General features: G+C 40.5%; 1 protein-coding gene across 1 annotated transcript in view; it reads right to left on the bottom strand.

Annotated features, from left to right (window-relative positions):
* mmut (methylmalonyl CoA mutase) overlaps positions 1-16,467 on the bottom strand; it is a 60,165-nt gene that overhangs the window by 31,338 nt on the left and 12,360 nt on the right. The window contains exon 8 of the mRNA XM_076272117.1: positions 11,780-11,895. Within this exon, the coding sequence (XP_076128232.1) occupies positions 11,780-11,895 (116 nt within the window). The remainder of the gene's footprint in view (positions 1-11,779; positions 11,896-16,467) is intronic.

The following is a 16,467-nucleotide window of genomic DNA, read 5'->3' as shown; positions in this document are numbered from 1 at the left end:
TCTCTCTCTCACTCACTCTAGAGAGAGAGAAAATAAAGAGTGATGGAGAGAGTAATGGGTAAATGAAAGAGCAAGATGGATGCATTAGAACTCACATGCATGAGCGACAGGGCTCAACATTAACAGTTGCCCTTGGCAACCAAATTGTGACAAGTGGCAACCTGCTCATCACCCCTGGCTGCCCCTGTGGCAACCACATATTGTAGCCCACTTTTTTCTTGTACTTTCAATATGATTTTATTACAATGAATAAATTGACGGTATTTGAGCATATATTATGCATTGCTGATGTTTAAATTTGCATTCTGATTTGTTTACTACGTTCCCACTCTCAGACATAATTGTTGTATTTCCCACATGCGCAGGGTTGTGATACAGAAATGCATTTTTCACTTCACTTTCACATGTCAAATTATTTGGATTTGGCATTAAAACTAATCAGACTTCATCTGTAAGCAACACTAACGTTAAAGTGCAAAATTAAATGAAAGTGACAAGCACTCGCTTTTTCTGCTCCCAAGAAAAAGCTTTGTGCAGGCATGGGAGCCTAAATAGCCTACTCCGGAATCTTCGATAGAGACAGAAAACTAAACTGACAACCGTGCACAACGTACCCAGCAATAAATGACAGAACAAGTTCTCTTGTCTTGGGAAATACTTCGTTCAGGATGTAAGGACTGGATAAACACTGGTGATTGAAGCAGCATAAAAGAGCTTCAAAGAGCTTTGCTAAGGTCGCGAGACAGTGCCATCTGGAAAATGAATGACGTCAAACATGCAATTCTTTGCAGCCTCACATACTGTACAACTTAGAAATTTCCATTCCACTTTATTATAGACAGAATACCAGCTGAGATCATTTGCATTGTTTTTATAATCAGGGCAGCAGTTTTCAGATTACATTACTATATGTGCTTATGTGCTGGAATTCTCTATAACAGAGTGGAATGGAAATATCTAATGTCTCCAAACTTTTGACTGGTAGTGTACATTGTATGAATCTTATGAAAAAGAACTATAGGAGTCTTCTAGTATTTTGAGACAAAATATTATAGGAATTGTATAGGAATACTATTCCTATAGTATACTTCTACAGTAGCATTTTGGGACATAGGCTACTGTAGAAGTATTAGCCTAGTATGCTGGGACACTAGATAGATAGATAGATAGATAGATAGAAGCTTTATTTGTCATTGCATAAAATACAGAGTATCGACAACGAAATTCAAGTTGCCACTCTTGGTCAGGGGGGGGTGCTTCCTTGTCACCAGCCACACTCAATATTTTTGGAAGACATTTTGACCATTGACCACAGCGACAACTATTTTATCAAGTACTATCACCAAGAGCTCACAAGTACACACATAAACACACACATACTTTGCAAATGTAATGCCAATACAAAACACATAGTATTAAACCCCGGAGTGAAATCTGAAGCATTCATTAATTAAAATGTACCTTCCATATTAACTACTATAATGTTTACACATGCCCTGGAAAAAAACCCACCAATCTCCCTTTCAATCCCTGCACTAGACTACACAGAGTTCCACGCATGCTTGTCCTCCCAAACACTCTGTCCCTTCTCTCTGTGCTACTGCTTCAAGCAACCTGAAAATACACCAAAAGTGTGTGTGTGTGTGTGTGTATGTGTGTGCACTTGTGAACTACTTGGTAATATCACTTGATAAAATACGGAGTATCTGGTTTGAAAAGAGCAGGGCAGTCAGGTTTTAGATTTACTGAACAAAGCCGCCAGCACAGCATAAAGCAATCTCAGTTTGGACTGACCTACAGTTCACTGGAGGAACTTAGGCAACGTAATAAGTAAAATATTCCACGTGACTGGTGCTTGCAGGGGAACTACATTTGTAGCATGGAAGTCAGGGAGAAGCCTACGGACTTTAAGCATTGCGTATGTATGCACATCATGGCAGCAACACATATCCGGTGTTCATTTGGTGTGCCAGTTGTGTACTCACACGTGTCCGTGAGATGCAACATTTACATGAACGCTAGGGGCGGTAGCGCAGTATGGGACCATATATTTAGAGACCCTTTCAACAAGGTAAACAAAAACAATGCTTGAACGTTCTATTTGGGCCCCAAACTACTTCCTCTGCATTAAGATAACATATGGAATGTTAAAAAGGAAGTCTTGTGGGGCCAACTATGATGCTGATAATGGAACTCTCTTGAAAGGGTCCATATTTATACACACCATCACAGGTCTTCCATGCACTTAACCCTCCTTAGTTTTGCTCATTAGCAGAAAGTGTGTGTGGCTGGATGCCATCCTTTACTTGCTGGATGCCATCTTTTTCTCTCTCTCTCTCTCTCTCTCTCTCTCTCTCTGACGGCCCAATGGGAGCTCATCCTCATAGATGAGCCATTATCCTCTGACCTTTTTTCTACCTGTACCCACTTTAAAGAGGCACCACTCACATGTAATGATGTCTGTCTCTCTCTCTCTCTCTCTCACTCACTCTAGAGAGAGAGAAAATAAAGAGTGATGGAGAGAGTAATGGGTAAATGAAAGAGCAAGATGGATGCATTAGAACTCACATGCATGAGCGACAGGGCTCAACATTAACAGTTGCCCTTGGCAACCAAATTGTGACAAGTGGCAACCTGCTCATCACCCCTGGCTGCCCCTGTGGCAACCACATATTGTAGCCCACTTTTTTCTTGTACTTTCAATATGATTTTATTACAATGAATAAATTGACGGTATTTGAGCATATATTATGCATTGCTGATGTTTAAATTTGCATTCTGATTTGTTTACTACGTTCCCACTCTCAGACATAATTGTTGTATTTCCCACATGCGCAGGGTTGTGATACAGAAATGCATTTTTCACTTCACTTTCACATGTCAAATTATTTGGATTTGGCATTAAAACTAATCAGACTTCATCTGTAAGCAACACTAACGTTAAAGTGCAAAATTAAATGAAAGTGACAAGCACTCGCTTTTTCTGCTCCCAAGAAAAAGCTTTGTGCAGGCATGGGAGCCTAAATAGCCTACTCCGGAATCTTCGATAGAGACAGAAAACTAAACTGACAACCGTGCACAACGTACCCAGCAATAAATGACAGAACAAGTTCTCTTGTCTTGGGAAATACTTCGTTCAGGATGTAAGGACTGGATAAACACTGGTGATTGAAGCAGCATAAAAGAGCTTCAAAGAGCTTTGCTAAGGTCGCGAGACAGTGCCATCTGGAAAATGAATGACGTCAAACATGCAATTCTTTGCAGCCTCACATACTGTACAACTTAGAAATTTCCATTCCACTTTATTATAGACAGAATACCAGCTGAGATCATTTGCATTGTTTTTATAATCAGGGCAGCAGTTTTCAGATTACATTACTATATGTGCTTATGTGCTGGAATTCTCTATAACAGAGTGGAATGGAAATATCTAATGTCTCCAAACTTTTGACTGGTAGTGTACATTGTATGAATCTTATGAAAAAGAACTATAGGAGTCTTCTAGTATTTTGAGACAAAATATTATAGGAATTGTATAGGAATACTATTCCTATAGTATACTTCTACAGTAGCATTTTGGGACATAGGCTACTGTAGAAGTATTAGCCTAGTATGCTGGGACACTAGATAGATAGATAGATAGATAGATAGAAGCTTTATTTGTCATTGCATAAAATACAGAGTATCGACAACGAAATTCAAGTTGCCACTCTTGGTCAGGGGGGGGTGCTTCCTTGTCACCAGCCACACTCAATATTTTTGGAAGACATTTTGACCATTGACCACAGCGACAACTATTTTATCAAGTACTATCACCAAGAGCTCACAAGTACACACATAAACACACACATACTTTGCAAATGTAATGCCAATACAAAACACATAGTATTAAACCCCGGAGTGAAATCTGAAGCATTCATTAATTAAAATGTACCTTCCATATTAACTACTATAATGTTTACACATGCCCTGGAAAAAAACCCACCAATCTCCCTTTCAATCCCTGCACTAGACTACACAGAGTTCCACGCATGCTTGTCCTCCCAAACACTCTGTCCCTTCTCTCTGTGCTACTGCTTCAAGCAACCTGAAAATACACCAAAAGTGTGTGTGTGTGTGTGTGTATGTGTGTGCACTTGTGAACTACTTGGTAATATCACTTGATAAAATACGGAGTATCTGGTTTGAAAAGAGCAGGGCAGTCAGGTTTTAGATTTACTGAACAAAGCCGCCAGCACAGCATAAAGCAATCTCAGTTTGGACTGACCTACAGTTCACTGGAGGAACTTAGGCAACGTAATAAGTAAAATATTCCACGTGACTGGTGCTTGCAGGGGAACTACATTTGTAGCATGGAAGTCAGGGAGAAGCCTACGGACTTTAAGCATTGCGTATGTATGCACATCATGGCAGCAACACATATCCGGTGTTCATTTGGTGTGCCAGTTGTGTACTCACACGTGTCCGTGAGATGCAACATTTACATGAACGCTAGGGGCGGTAGCGCAGTATGGGACCATATATTTAGAGACCCTTTCAACAAGGTAAACAAAAACAATGCTTGAACGTTCTATTTGGGCCCCAAACTACTTCCTCTGCATTAAGATAACATATGGAATGTTAAAAAGGAAGTCTTGTGGGGCCAACTATGATGCTGATAATGGAACTCTCTTGAAAGGGTCCATATTTATACACACCATCACAGGTCTTCCATGCACTTAACCCTCCTTAGTTTTGCTCATTAGCAGAAAGTGTGTGTGGCTGGATGCCATCCTTTACTTGCTGGATGCCATCTTTTTCTCTCTCTCTCTCTCTCTCTCTCTCTCTCTCTCTCTCTGACGGCCCAATGGGAGCTCATCCTCATAGATGAGCCATTATCCTCTGACCTTTTTTCTACCTGTACCCACTTTAAAGAGGCACCACTCACATGTAATGATGTCTGTCTCTCTCTCTCTCTCTCTCACTCACTCTAGAGAGAGAGAAAATAAAGAGTGATGGAGAGAGTAATGGGTAAATGAAAGAGCAAGATGGATGCATTAGAACTCACATGCATGAGCGACAGGGCTCAACATTAACAGTTGCCCTTGGCAACCAAATTGTGACAAGTGGCAACCTGCTCATCACCCCTGGCTGCCCCTGTGGCAACCACATATTGTAGCCCACTTTTTTCTTGTACTTTCAATATGATTTTATTACAATGAATAAATTGACGGTATTTGAGCATATATTATGCATTGCTGATGTTTAAATTTGCATTCTGATTTGTTTACTACGTTCCCACTCTCAGACATAATTGTTGTATTTCCCACATGCGCAGGGTTGTGATACAGAAATGCATTTTTCACTTCACTTTCACATGTCAAATTATTTGGATTTGGCATTAAAACTAATCAGACTTCATCTGTAAGCAACACTAACGTTAAAGTGCAAAATTAAATGAAAGTGACAAGCACTCGCTTTTTCTGCTCCCAAGAAAAAGCTTTGTGCAGGCATGGGAGCCTAAATAGCCTACTCCGGAATCTTCGATAGAGACAGAAAACTAAACTGACAACCGTGCACAACGTACCCAGCAATAAATGACAGAACAAGTTCTCTTGTCTTGGGAAATACTTCGTTCAGGATGTAAGGACTGGATAAACACTGGTGATTGAAGCAGCATAAAAGAGCTTCAAAGAGCTTTGCTAAGGTCGCGAGACAGTGCCATCTGGAAAATGAATGACGTCAAACATGCAATTCTTTGCAGCCTCACATACTGTACAACTTAGAAATTTCCATTCCACTTTATTATAGACAGAATACCAGCTGAGATCATTTGCATTGTTTTTATAATCAGGGCAGCAGTTTTCAGATTACATTACTATATGTGCTTATGTGCTGGAATTCTCTATAACAGAGTGGAATGGAAATATCTAATGTCTCCAAACTTTTGACTGGTAGTGTACATTGTATGAATCTTATGAAAAAGAACTATAGGAGTCTTCTAGTATTTTGAGACAAAATATTATAGGAATTGTATAGGAATACTATTCCTATAGTATACTTCTACAGTAGCATTTTGGGACATAGGCTACTGTAGAAGTATTAGCCTAGTATGCTGGGACACTAGATAGATAGATAGATAGATAGATAGAAGCTTTATTTGTCATTGCATAAAATACAGAGTATCGACAACGAAATTCAAGTTGCCACTCTTGGTCAGTGTTTTTGGTAAACACAGCAACTATCATAAACTGCACATAAAGCATTCATAACTGTTTCATTGCAATTGTTGGACTTTTATTTTAACAAGTTGTCGTTGTTCTGTCTTCCACATTCATGAAAGGTTTGGTATGAATGTTGAGTCATGTCTCATGAAACAGTCATGAATGCTTTATGTGCAGTTTATGACAGCTGCTATGAATGTGTTATGAACTCACCCGTCAAGTAAAGTGTTACCGTGTTTTTTTTAAAAGAGCAATATATAGTTCATAAATAAATAGGTAAATATACAGAAAAACATCCCCTATATGCTCCGCCCTCTCTCTTACTCTCACACACACTCTCATCCACCCAGCCCCAAATGCAGCACAACATTTACACACAAAAATACTCTCCAAACCCTCCCAGACAGAACACCCTCCAGCACACGAGTAAAATAGCCGCAGCCTAATAGCAAGAAAAGTGCTTAGTGCATAGGTGCACAGAATGCAATATTGTCCAGAGGAGTTAGAGGTTGATCATGGCAGGAGAGGGGAAGATTGGGGGGGTTGAGGGGTGGCCACAGTTTGCAGAGGGTTCTTTTTTTGGTTTAGTGAACGTATGGCCCAGGGGAAGAAACTGTTGGTTAGTCTGGCGGTGCGTGCATTTTTAGACCCGAAACGCCTGCCGGAGGAAAGCAGGTTGAACAGGTGGTGGGCAGGGTGGGCAGAGTCCTTGAAAATGGATCTGGACCTGTTGAGGCAGCGGGAGTCGGCGAGCTCTTCCAGGGAGGGCAGAGGGCAGCCTATGATCTTTTGGGCTGTGCCTATGATCCTCTGCTCTGCAGAGCCTTCCTGTCTGCTGCCGAGCAACCCGCATACCAAGCTGTGATGCAAAAGGTGAGTATGCTTTCAATGATAGACCGGTAGAAGGACACCAGCAGCTTCTGTTCGAGGTGGTTTTTCCTGAGAATTCTCAGGAAGTGTAGTCGCTGTTGGGCCTTCTTAGATATTGCTTTAGGGTAAGGATATGATGTTACAGAACCTCACAGAATACCTCACAGCATTAGGCTATACACTACCATAGAACTACTATAAAAATCTCATTATAATAGTTGCAAATTACTATAGTTAGTACTATAGTACTATACTATTGTGAGGGACATATTATATGTATTATCTCTTTTCCCTCTATTTCTGTCATGAAATAGGCCTAGGCTATGTGAAATACAAGTCAAATAAATTCAAATATGTGTCTAAAGACTAATTAGTGTCATCATTATTTCAGTATGCAAACAAATAGCAGGCTATTAATGATGGCAAATATTTGGTGGCTTTGCCAACCAATACCTCATGCCTGGTTACCAAGCTGGCAACCACTTTTAAAAGTTAATGTTGAGCCCTGATGAGCGAGGGTGCTCACTGACCCTACCTACTATAAAAAGGTGTCTTGTGGGGTTCAAGTGGAGGATTGTGGGTAAAAAGGAGGACTCGCCCAACTGGCTACTGGCGTAGAAAATACAGACGCTCATCAGAAAGTCAGTGGAATAGGGTGCACAACAGAAGTAGGTGTGCTTTTCCTCACTGTACATCAAAAGCAAAACAGGCAGAACTGAATAATATCCTAAAATAGCCATTTGACCAGATGAGGCTTTTTAAATGGATTACTGCATTCAATCTTATATGATCCAGCAGATCAAACATTTAGTCAAGGACTGAAACCTTCATATTTTTTACTGTCTTCAGTATTGAAATGGACTGGGGGAGGGCATCTCATAAAATAGGGTGACCATCATACCTTCATGCTTTAACAGGTCTTTCGGATCACACCACACATTCAAACTAATAACGTTGCGAAAACTTCAGCAAATCCCTGACTCAGGTTCGGGGCAGAAGTTCAGGCAAGAGCAGGATTTTGCAAAAACGACAAGGGCAGAGGCAATAAATGGCCTCGCAGGCAGCAACCCACAAGCTTTCATCGAACAGGAAATGAGGGTTGTTGCCATAGCATTGCTCAAAGCTTGGCAGCCAAAGGCAACACTCGAAGGAACCCCTTCTCTGGATGCATATGATGCAGATGTCTTATTCTTCACCAAGGTATTCACATTTATTCAATTTAATTCAATGGACTTTATGACAATTGAAAAGGAAATAGAACATTTAATTAACTCATTCTTTCATCATATTATTCATCTCAACAGATGCTTTTACCAAAAGACACTAATCCAAAAGACACTACGTTACTTACATTGCAGTGATGCCTTTTGTCCACTCAATGAATTGAGGCATTGACTTTAGTGCTATTACCACACTACCTTATTAGCTGAACTACAATGTTAAGCTTGTTGTCTAAAACACTGTATTATGTTTATTTTCTTTTAGCAGCTGCCTTTAACCTAGAGTGACCGTGCAATGCAATAATGTGTTGTGTCCTAGGTAGCAAACCCACGGCTAAATCTGTTCAGCCTTCTTGTACTAAAATGCTGGATGGATCTTCCTGGTGATAGGCTTCTAGTTCATAAACATTTTCTTTTTTACCATGCACCATCACCATTGAACATAAACACATTGGCTAAACCTAGGGTGAATGGAAAAAGTAAAGTTTTCAAAATAATAGTTCAGTGCATCTCAACACACACACACACACACACACACACACACACACACACACACACACACACACACACGCACACATGCACACACGCACGCACGCACACACACACACAGGGGGGGGGGGGGGTCAGACTAAAATCATTGTCTTCCTGTCACAAGAAACAAATGCATCAAGTTAGGGGCCACACTGACGTCAAACCATCTCAATGGCAAACATACTACATTGCTTTCCCACCGAGGCGGCGGGGAAGGAAGAAAATACACCTCGCTTGGTCTCAGTGGTGCCCTGCGGTCAGTAAGCGAGGTCCACCTCATGACACCAATGTCTGAATCAGCTCACACAAGAGTAAAGACCTTTTGCGTTCTGCTGTTGTGAGAGAAATCCAAACATCCTTGTAAAGGAAACAATGCCTTGCAAAGTTACCCAGCCTATTTCCAAGCTCAACCTCTGTGTTTCAAGCCCAGAGCGCAGTCTCTAACCCAGTGGTCTCCAACACGGTGCCCGCGGGCACCAGGTAGCCCGTGGGACGGCTATGAGGCGCCCCCAGCGCAGCTTCTAAAAATAGCCAACAGGTCGCCTGCAGATCACGCTCTAAAAACACGCTCTATTAGGACGTTTTCAATCGATATTTAAGTCTAGACCAGAACCATTTTAAGAATGTATGTAGCAATACATCTGTAACATTACATTGATATTGGTGATATCTTACAAATTGTAGCTGCGTTAAATTTTAGCCTTTGGCTCCAAATCCGTTTCCTATTCAGTCTTTAAACAACAACAGAAGCGGAGCGCATACACGCTGCTCGCACGCATACTGTAGACAGTAAAGGGGGAAAAACTAGCTCATCTGGTGTAGCCAATGGAAGCATATCTTTGCAAAAGTTCTGTGGCCATTCCATGTTCGTCAAATACGGTTCTTGCATGATTGTTCAAGAACTGAAAAACAATTGCTTTAGCTCACAGGCCTTTTCTCCTCCGTAGGCTACTGCCGTATAATAGCGCTGAAAATGTTGTGGCATGCATGACTGAGCAGGACTGTGCATTACCTTTTTTGTCAGATCATGGAGAGATTTCAGGTGTGCAATAACTTTAAAAGGAGTTTTCATATGTTAGGGTGGTGTGGGTGATTACTATTGAAATGTTAAAACTGAATTGTCCACTGAAATCAGAACTCAAACAAACCCTAAATTCATAATGGTGGGTGGGTATAAATTGGGTACAAATTTTAACCCAAATTATTAATTGCACAAAACGATTGTTTTTTTTTGTTAAAAAAAAAATAGATTAGATTCCCCATGCAAACTTTGAAATGAACAAACTGAACAAAAATGTTGGTAGTGTTGCATAGGCCTACACAATATTGATAATTTAAAAGTACAAATCTCATAGGCCTATTATTTAGGAGGACTACCCTCGCAAAAAAGGGGTGACGGTATGTTTGTTTCAAATGAGTAGCCCTCCATATGATTTCGGGTCTTCAGGTAGCCCTCATTCCCAAAAAAGGTTGGAGACCCCTGCTCTAACCTGTGTTGAACCTGGTCAGAGCCTGCTTGGGATAAAGCAAGCACTGTGTGCTGGGTAGCCCTGGGAACAAGAGGTGCGTCTGTCTGTGTGGGTTTGCGGTGGTGGGGGAGAGGAGCGGATCTCGATCATGTTTCATGTGGGGGCACTGAGCAGACTCGACAATATTTGGGTATAAAGGTCTTACTCACCATGTTAAATTAACAAACTGACTTTGCTTAGTTCTTAAATTGATTTTAGTTAGACTCAAGACTTTGTACTTAGCCCACCATTCAAATTAGGCCCCTAGATCACACACAGACGCACAGATAAATAACAACATCAAGTCTACTGAAGATGCTGACCAAATTCAACTATATCAAACCTGCCATGCTGAAAATGTTACATAGCCTGCAAAAAAGGAGATACATGTCTCTTTCTGTAGATTAAAGCCATCTCCTAGGCTACGTGGGTTGGCAAATCCAGTCCAGATAATATCAGGGTAGGGTGTGTGTGTGTGTGTGTGTGTGTGTGTGTGTGTGGTGGTAGTTGTATGATATCCAATCATGACTGCATAGATTGCTTAGGGGGGTGGGGAATGTTGTATAGAACATGTTTTTTTATTATTTTAAGTAACATAAGTTAATGCCCAGATAACACACAGAGCCTTGAGAAACCAGACACAGACAACACAGACTGAAAGAAGTTCCCCTCAGTGAGGGCATTGCACTATCAAAATATAAAGCACTAAAGGGTAGGCACACACGGTCAAGTTAAAGTAGATTGCTTGAATGGTCTTACAGTAAATAAATTGCTCAAAGAAGCCTAGGTCATTTCTGGAAGGAAGGGGGGGGGGGGCATTGCACACTTTGTGGGGTGTTGGATGATTTTGATATTTAGAGCTGTGAAATTGAACTCTCCTGTGATTGATCGCAATTCATTTCTTTAAAAATGGATATTAAAATGTAACATCATGGAATTAATATACTGTAAAATCATCAAGGAATTCATACTAACTTTAAACATAGATTCTACACAGAACAAGCTGACAGAGTTTCAATAAATCCATTAAGGAAATTGACTGTGAGCTTGAAAGGCAGATTTCAAATGCACTATAACAAACCCCAGATCAGTATATAGTATTAGTGAAAAAAAGTCAACAATAGTCCATGTGAAATTAAAATGAAGAGAGGAAGAGAGAGAGAAGCAAATAAACTCTCACATTGAAAAGAGAGAGAATTTCAAACAACTTTTCTAAAATTGCCATCCTAGTTTTTTCCTTCGCTGATGCTGACTAGATTAGGAGCACCAATTAGCCCATGACAAGCATATTTAGCATGTCCTATGGTTGTGTTAAGCCGTCTAGTTTAATTAAAAAATTAATGAAAAGCCTACACCTGTACCTTCTGGAAAGACACCCCCCCCCCCCCCAAACACACACACACACACACACACACATCTTTCGCACTGAGCCAGCGAAGCAACTGACCTTTTTAAGTTTGTCAATCTGCTTGTTGCGCACAATGGTGTTATCGATTGCCAACACCTCCACCGTCTCCTCTTTCTCCAGACGGTACTTGTTTACTCCAACAATGACCTCTGACCCTGAAAGGGATTATGAAACACAAGAGGAGACACTGTGACATCATCAATACTCAAAGAACAGCTGTTGATTTAGCTACAATTGAATCACCCTTGTTTAACATGTCTTTTCATCAATGCTAATCCCCAATAACAGCACCAAATTCAGCAACAATTTTCATCAAATTCAGCAAAATTCTTATGCCGATCATAGAGCTGTAAGTCCAGTGTGCACGTTTTAAAATAATAATAATAATAATAATAATAATAATAATACATTGTTTGTGCACAGTCTTGTGAAACAAAGCAACTCAGCCCAAGCAATGCACTATTACAAACAATCAGTGATAAGGGGCACATGCTCCAGTATTATTTCAGAAAGAAAGCAAGTTGAAAAAGTCACTTTTGTCACAGTTGAAGTGAAAAAGTCACTTTTGAGCTACAACACTAAAACAGAAAAAGATGAGACGTTGTGTAAAATGTGAATAAAAACAGAATGTGATAATCTGCAAATCTCTTAAACTCATATTTAATTGCAAAAAGGACATAGACAACATATCAAATGTTGAAAATTACAACTTTGACTATTTCATGGAAAATAGATGTTAATTTTGAATTTGATACCAGCAAAATGTTTTAAAAAAAAGTTGGGACGGGGGTAATAAAATGCTGGAAAAGTTGTGCAATGATAAGAAAACAAAAGGAGGAATGTTTCACAACTAATTAGGGTAACTGGTAACACGATTAGGTATGAAAAAGAGCATCCCAGAGAGGCAGGGTGTCTTAGAAGTAAAGATGTAAGGGTATTCATCACTCTGTGTAATCCTGTGTGCACAAATGATGAAACAATGTCCTTTTAATGGTTCTTAAAGGAGAATTCCGGTGTGATATTGACCTAAAGTGTGCGATGCTACCAACAGTTTTTCGATGGGGGTGCCTCGGGCATCATAAACAGCCATAATACCATATTAACTGTCCCTGTGTATTAACCTCATAGCTGAAGACATTTTGCAAAATCACATGAAACACAAAATACAATGGTAAAAGCTCCTGTGGTTAGACCAATTAAAATTTGCCATTCTTTTTGGAAATCATGGACTCATCTGGGCTAAAGAGGAGAAGGCCTATCTAATTATCCAACTTGTTTTAGTGCTCAGTTCAAAACCCAACATCTATGATGGATGGTGTGGAGGAGCATTAGAGCCTACAGCATAGGCATCTTGCACATTTGGCAAAGCATAATCAATTCTGAATGATGTATACAGGTTTTGAGTTTTGAGCAAACATATACTGCCATCCAGGCAATGTCTTTTCCAGGGAAGACATTGAATATTTCAGGAAAACAATGCCAAAATGAATTCTGCACATATTTAAACACTATTTTTCCATAGATGAAGAGTCCAGGTGCTAAAATGGCGAGCAACTGAAATCCTGTATCATGGAGTAATGGGACAACATTTAAATCTCAAAACTCTAAAACTTTAAACATGTTGCTGGCATCAAATTCAAAATTAACATATATTTTCCATGAAATAGTCAAAATTTTCAATTTAATTTAATTTTCATTGATATGTTGTCTGCCCTTTTTGCTGCTAAATATGGGATTACGAGATTTGTATATTATTACAATCTGTTTTTAATCTGCATTTTACACAACGTCCCAACTTTTTCTGTTCTGGGGTTGTAAAAACAATGTTTTGCCAGGATCAAGGATGCTCCTATTCCTGACACTTCCAACTTCCAAACAGTGCCACAGGATTTTAACTATTGTAAATTGGCAAGAAGAACCACTATGATCAGTTGTGCCTTTGTCCTTGAGTAAGCCTTGCTATCCAATTTGACATCATAAAAAAGTGTTATGCCTACTCCTTCCCAACTCTTTGAAACTACTTTATAGCCTGAGGTAACAGATGTACTGTATGGTATCCACTTCCTCTTTTTGGGGGTTTGATTCAACTACTGGAGGGGACAAGAAGATGAATGGTTTCTTCTTCTGTCAGTGGATTCACTCTTCCTGAGGAAAAAAAAAATCCTTTCCTTCTCATGAACTGTTCCCATTTTCCAAGAGCACCCAATACGAGGATAAAGTCTACGCTTTACAACCAAGAGCTACCAGCCTCTTTTGCTGAAGTAATTGAAAAGTGTTTGATTCAACATAAACAGTGCTGCGTTGAATGCTCTGTTGTTCACGCAAGCGCAGCTGAGAAAGCTTTTTTTTTTTCAATCTTTTTAAAAAAATCCTTGTTTGGTTCCGTTTTTTGTTTTTGTACTTTTGTACTGAACTATTTCTAATCCCTGCTTACTAGTGAAGCCTACTTACTGCGCACAGAGGCTGCTTTGATAGTGATTTTTGTGTTGGCTGCTTTGGTTCGTTGTCAGGATTTGTTGGTAAAGAACCCATCATGAGTGAGGAGGTGTCTGGGATGCCAGATACCACTAAGCCTAATTCAATGAAACACAAATGAAGGAAGGTGCCTGCTTAATAACTCCAGTAAAAGGCTCTTGAATGCTGTTCTGTTGGTGATGTTTTTTTTGCCCACAAAGGCTGATTGGTTAGTGATTTAGTTTTTGATGGTAAGTACGGTTGTTGATTGAATACTGTGTGAAATCCATTATCTATAGCACTAGGAATTTAACATCTGTCCTGTATATTTGCAATAGGTCATACAGTAGATTTGAATTTTTCTTAGTGACTTTTCATTCCTATCTTTTATCTGTAAATGACTTTAGGTGGATACATTGTGGACTACAGGATTTGCATACATGTTGATGATGATAGGATAGCGCCTCTGCACGCACCAAAACAGAAGGAAACCATCTCTCAAAGTCTGATGAAAATCGCTGCACACCGTTGCGACCAAACATGTTGTTCAAACCGGAATCCGTTGAAACGAGCTGAACATTTTGAGATTGAACTTGCTGTTTTGCCATTAACCTGTTCCCTCATTCCTTTCCTTATCGCAACAAAGTCCATGATATTTTCTTCCACCCAACAGTCAAACTTCCAACCAACCGGAAACACACCGTTGAAACCTTTGGTGCTGTTTACACGACGCCGGTTTTTGTGAAACCGGTGAGGTTTTGTTAACGGTTACGCCTTGCATGTACACGACGCCGGCAGTTTAGGAGACTGAAACCGATAGTTTTTGAAACCGGCTTCCGGAGTGGGAATTTTTGAAACCGCCGGCTAACTTTCGCCGTGTAGACGCCTGTAGGTGCAAAGCCTACATAGCCTACTGCATGTTAGTGTTTTCTCCAGTGGTGCTCAGACCTAATGCAATGCGTAGGCTAAGCATTTGAAATTCCACATAGCAGTCACATAAAATGAACTTTATTGAAAATGAACTTTATTAGTTTAACAGTTGAATTGAAAACCAAATTGTCTGTAGTCTTCTTATTTCATGCGACTGCTTAACAAACTGTTTCAACAATGTTTTCTTCTATGCAATTCACGCGAATTAAACATGAAGCTTCTGCACAGCGGCTACATCGACTGGTCTGGCATATGCACTACAGCACATTTAGCCGGTTACACCTCTGTGTGTGCACGCAAGTTTTTTCTTTACCGGTGTCGGTACAGGGACAGACACACTCTTCCTGAATACCAGGGCCATTGCTGTGCCTCAGATGTATGATAAGGGAGCATATCTGCAGGACCCAGAGGGAAATCAAATTCCCATCCTGGGTGAAATGTGTGTGTGTGCGTGCGTGTGTCTGTTTGTGTGTGTCTAATTGTGTTTCTGTGTTTGCCAAGCAGGATGACCAGTGTGTGTCTGTGTCCGAGTCTGTGCTCTTGTGTGTCTACAGACTAGGCATGTTGACTGATGCATTTGTGTGTGTGTGTGTGTGTGTGTGTGTGTGTGTGTGTGTGTGTGTGTGTGTGTGTGTGTGTGTGTGTGTGTGTGTGTGTGTGTGTGTGTGTGTGTGTGTGTGGTCTGTGTAGGAAGGGGGAAACAGACAAAATAATAACAAAAGAATAACGAGGTTAGGTGGTATGTGTGTGTATATGTGTGTGAGTGTGTGTGTGTGTGTGCAGAACATACAGACAATTAAATAAGGTGTGTGTGTGTGAGTAAGAGAGAGAGATGGAGTGTGAGAGATGTGAGGAGTGAGAAAGTGTGCAAGTCTGCGGTGTCTGTGCACTGAAGTATAAACTGACATCAAAGGCCGATACGCCTCAGTAAGTCTAACGCTCTAGCAGTTGTCCCTCTTTCCCTTTTTTATCAACATGATGGAGTCCTTTGTGGTCAACAGCCAGAGTGCATATGTGTGCCTTGTGTGTGTGTGTGTGTGTGTGTGTGTGTGTGTGTGTGACGTATTGTTAGGATTTGGGTGCTATGAGGCAGGAGGGTGACCCCATTTCGAAAGCAGTCCTTACATCACAAGTGCAGATTACCCTTCAATCTCATCATGTGCAGAATTTTATCCCATTATGCCTTTGGGTCTAGGTACATCTGATGTTCCTAACTCAGACTCAGCAATTCTCATTAATTGGGGGGGGGGGTCTACACAACGACACAGTCAATGTAACCGCAGTGTCACGCTGCTGTATACAGTTATATGTATGGAGGGAGCATGTTGGGACTGAGGAATAAC

This window comes from Alosa pseudoharengus, unplaced genomic scaffold (assembly GCF_046254945.1).
Source record: "Alosa pseudoharengus isolate Yale_2024_CS ecotype anadromous, Long Island Sound unplaced genomic scaffold, YU_APseudo_1.1 YU_APseudo_1.1_scf_7, whole genome shotgun sequence".
In the NCBI taxonomy this organism is placed as follows: domain Eukaryota; kingdom Metazoa; phylum Chordata; class Actinopteri; order Clupeiformes; family Clupeidae; genus Alosa; species Alosa pseudoharengus.
This window is presented reverse-complemented; position numbering and strand designations above follow the sequence as displayed.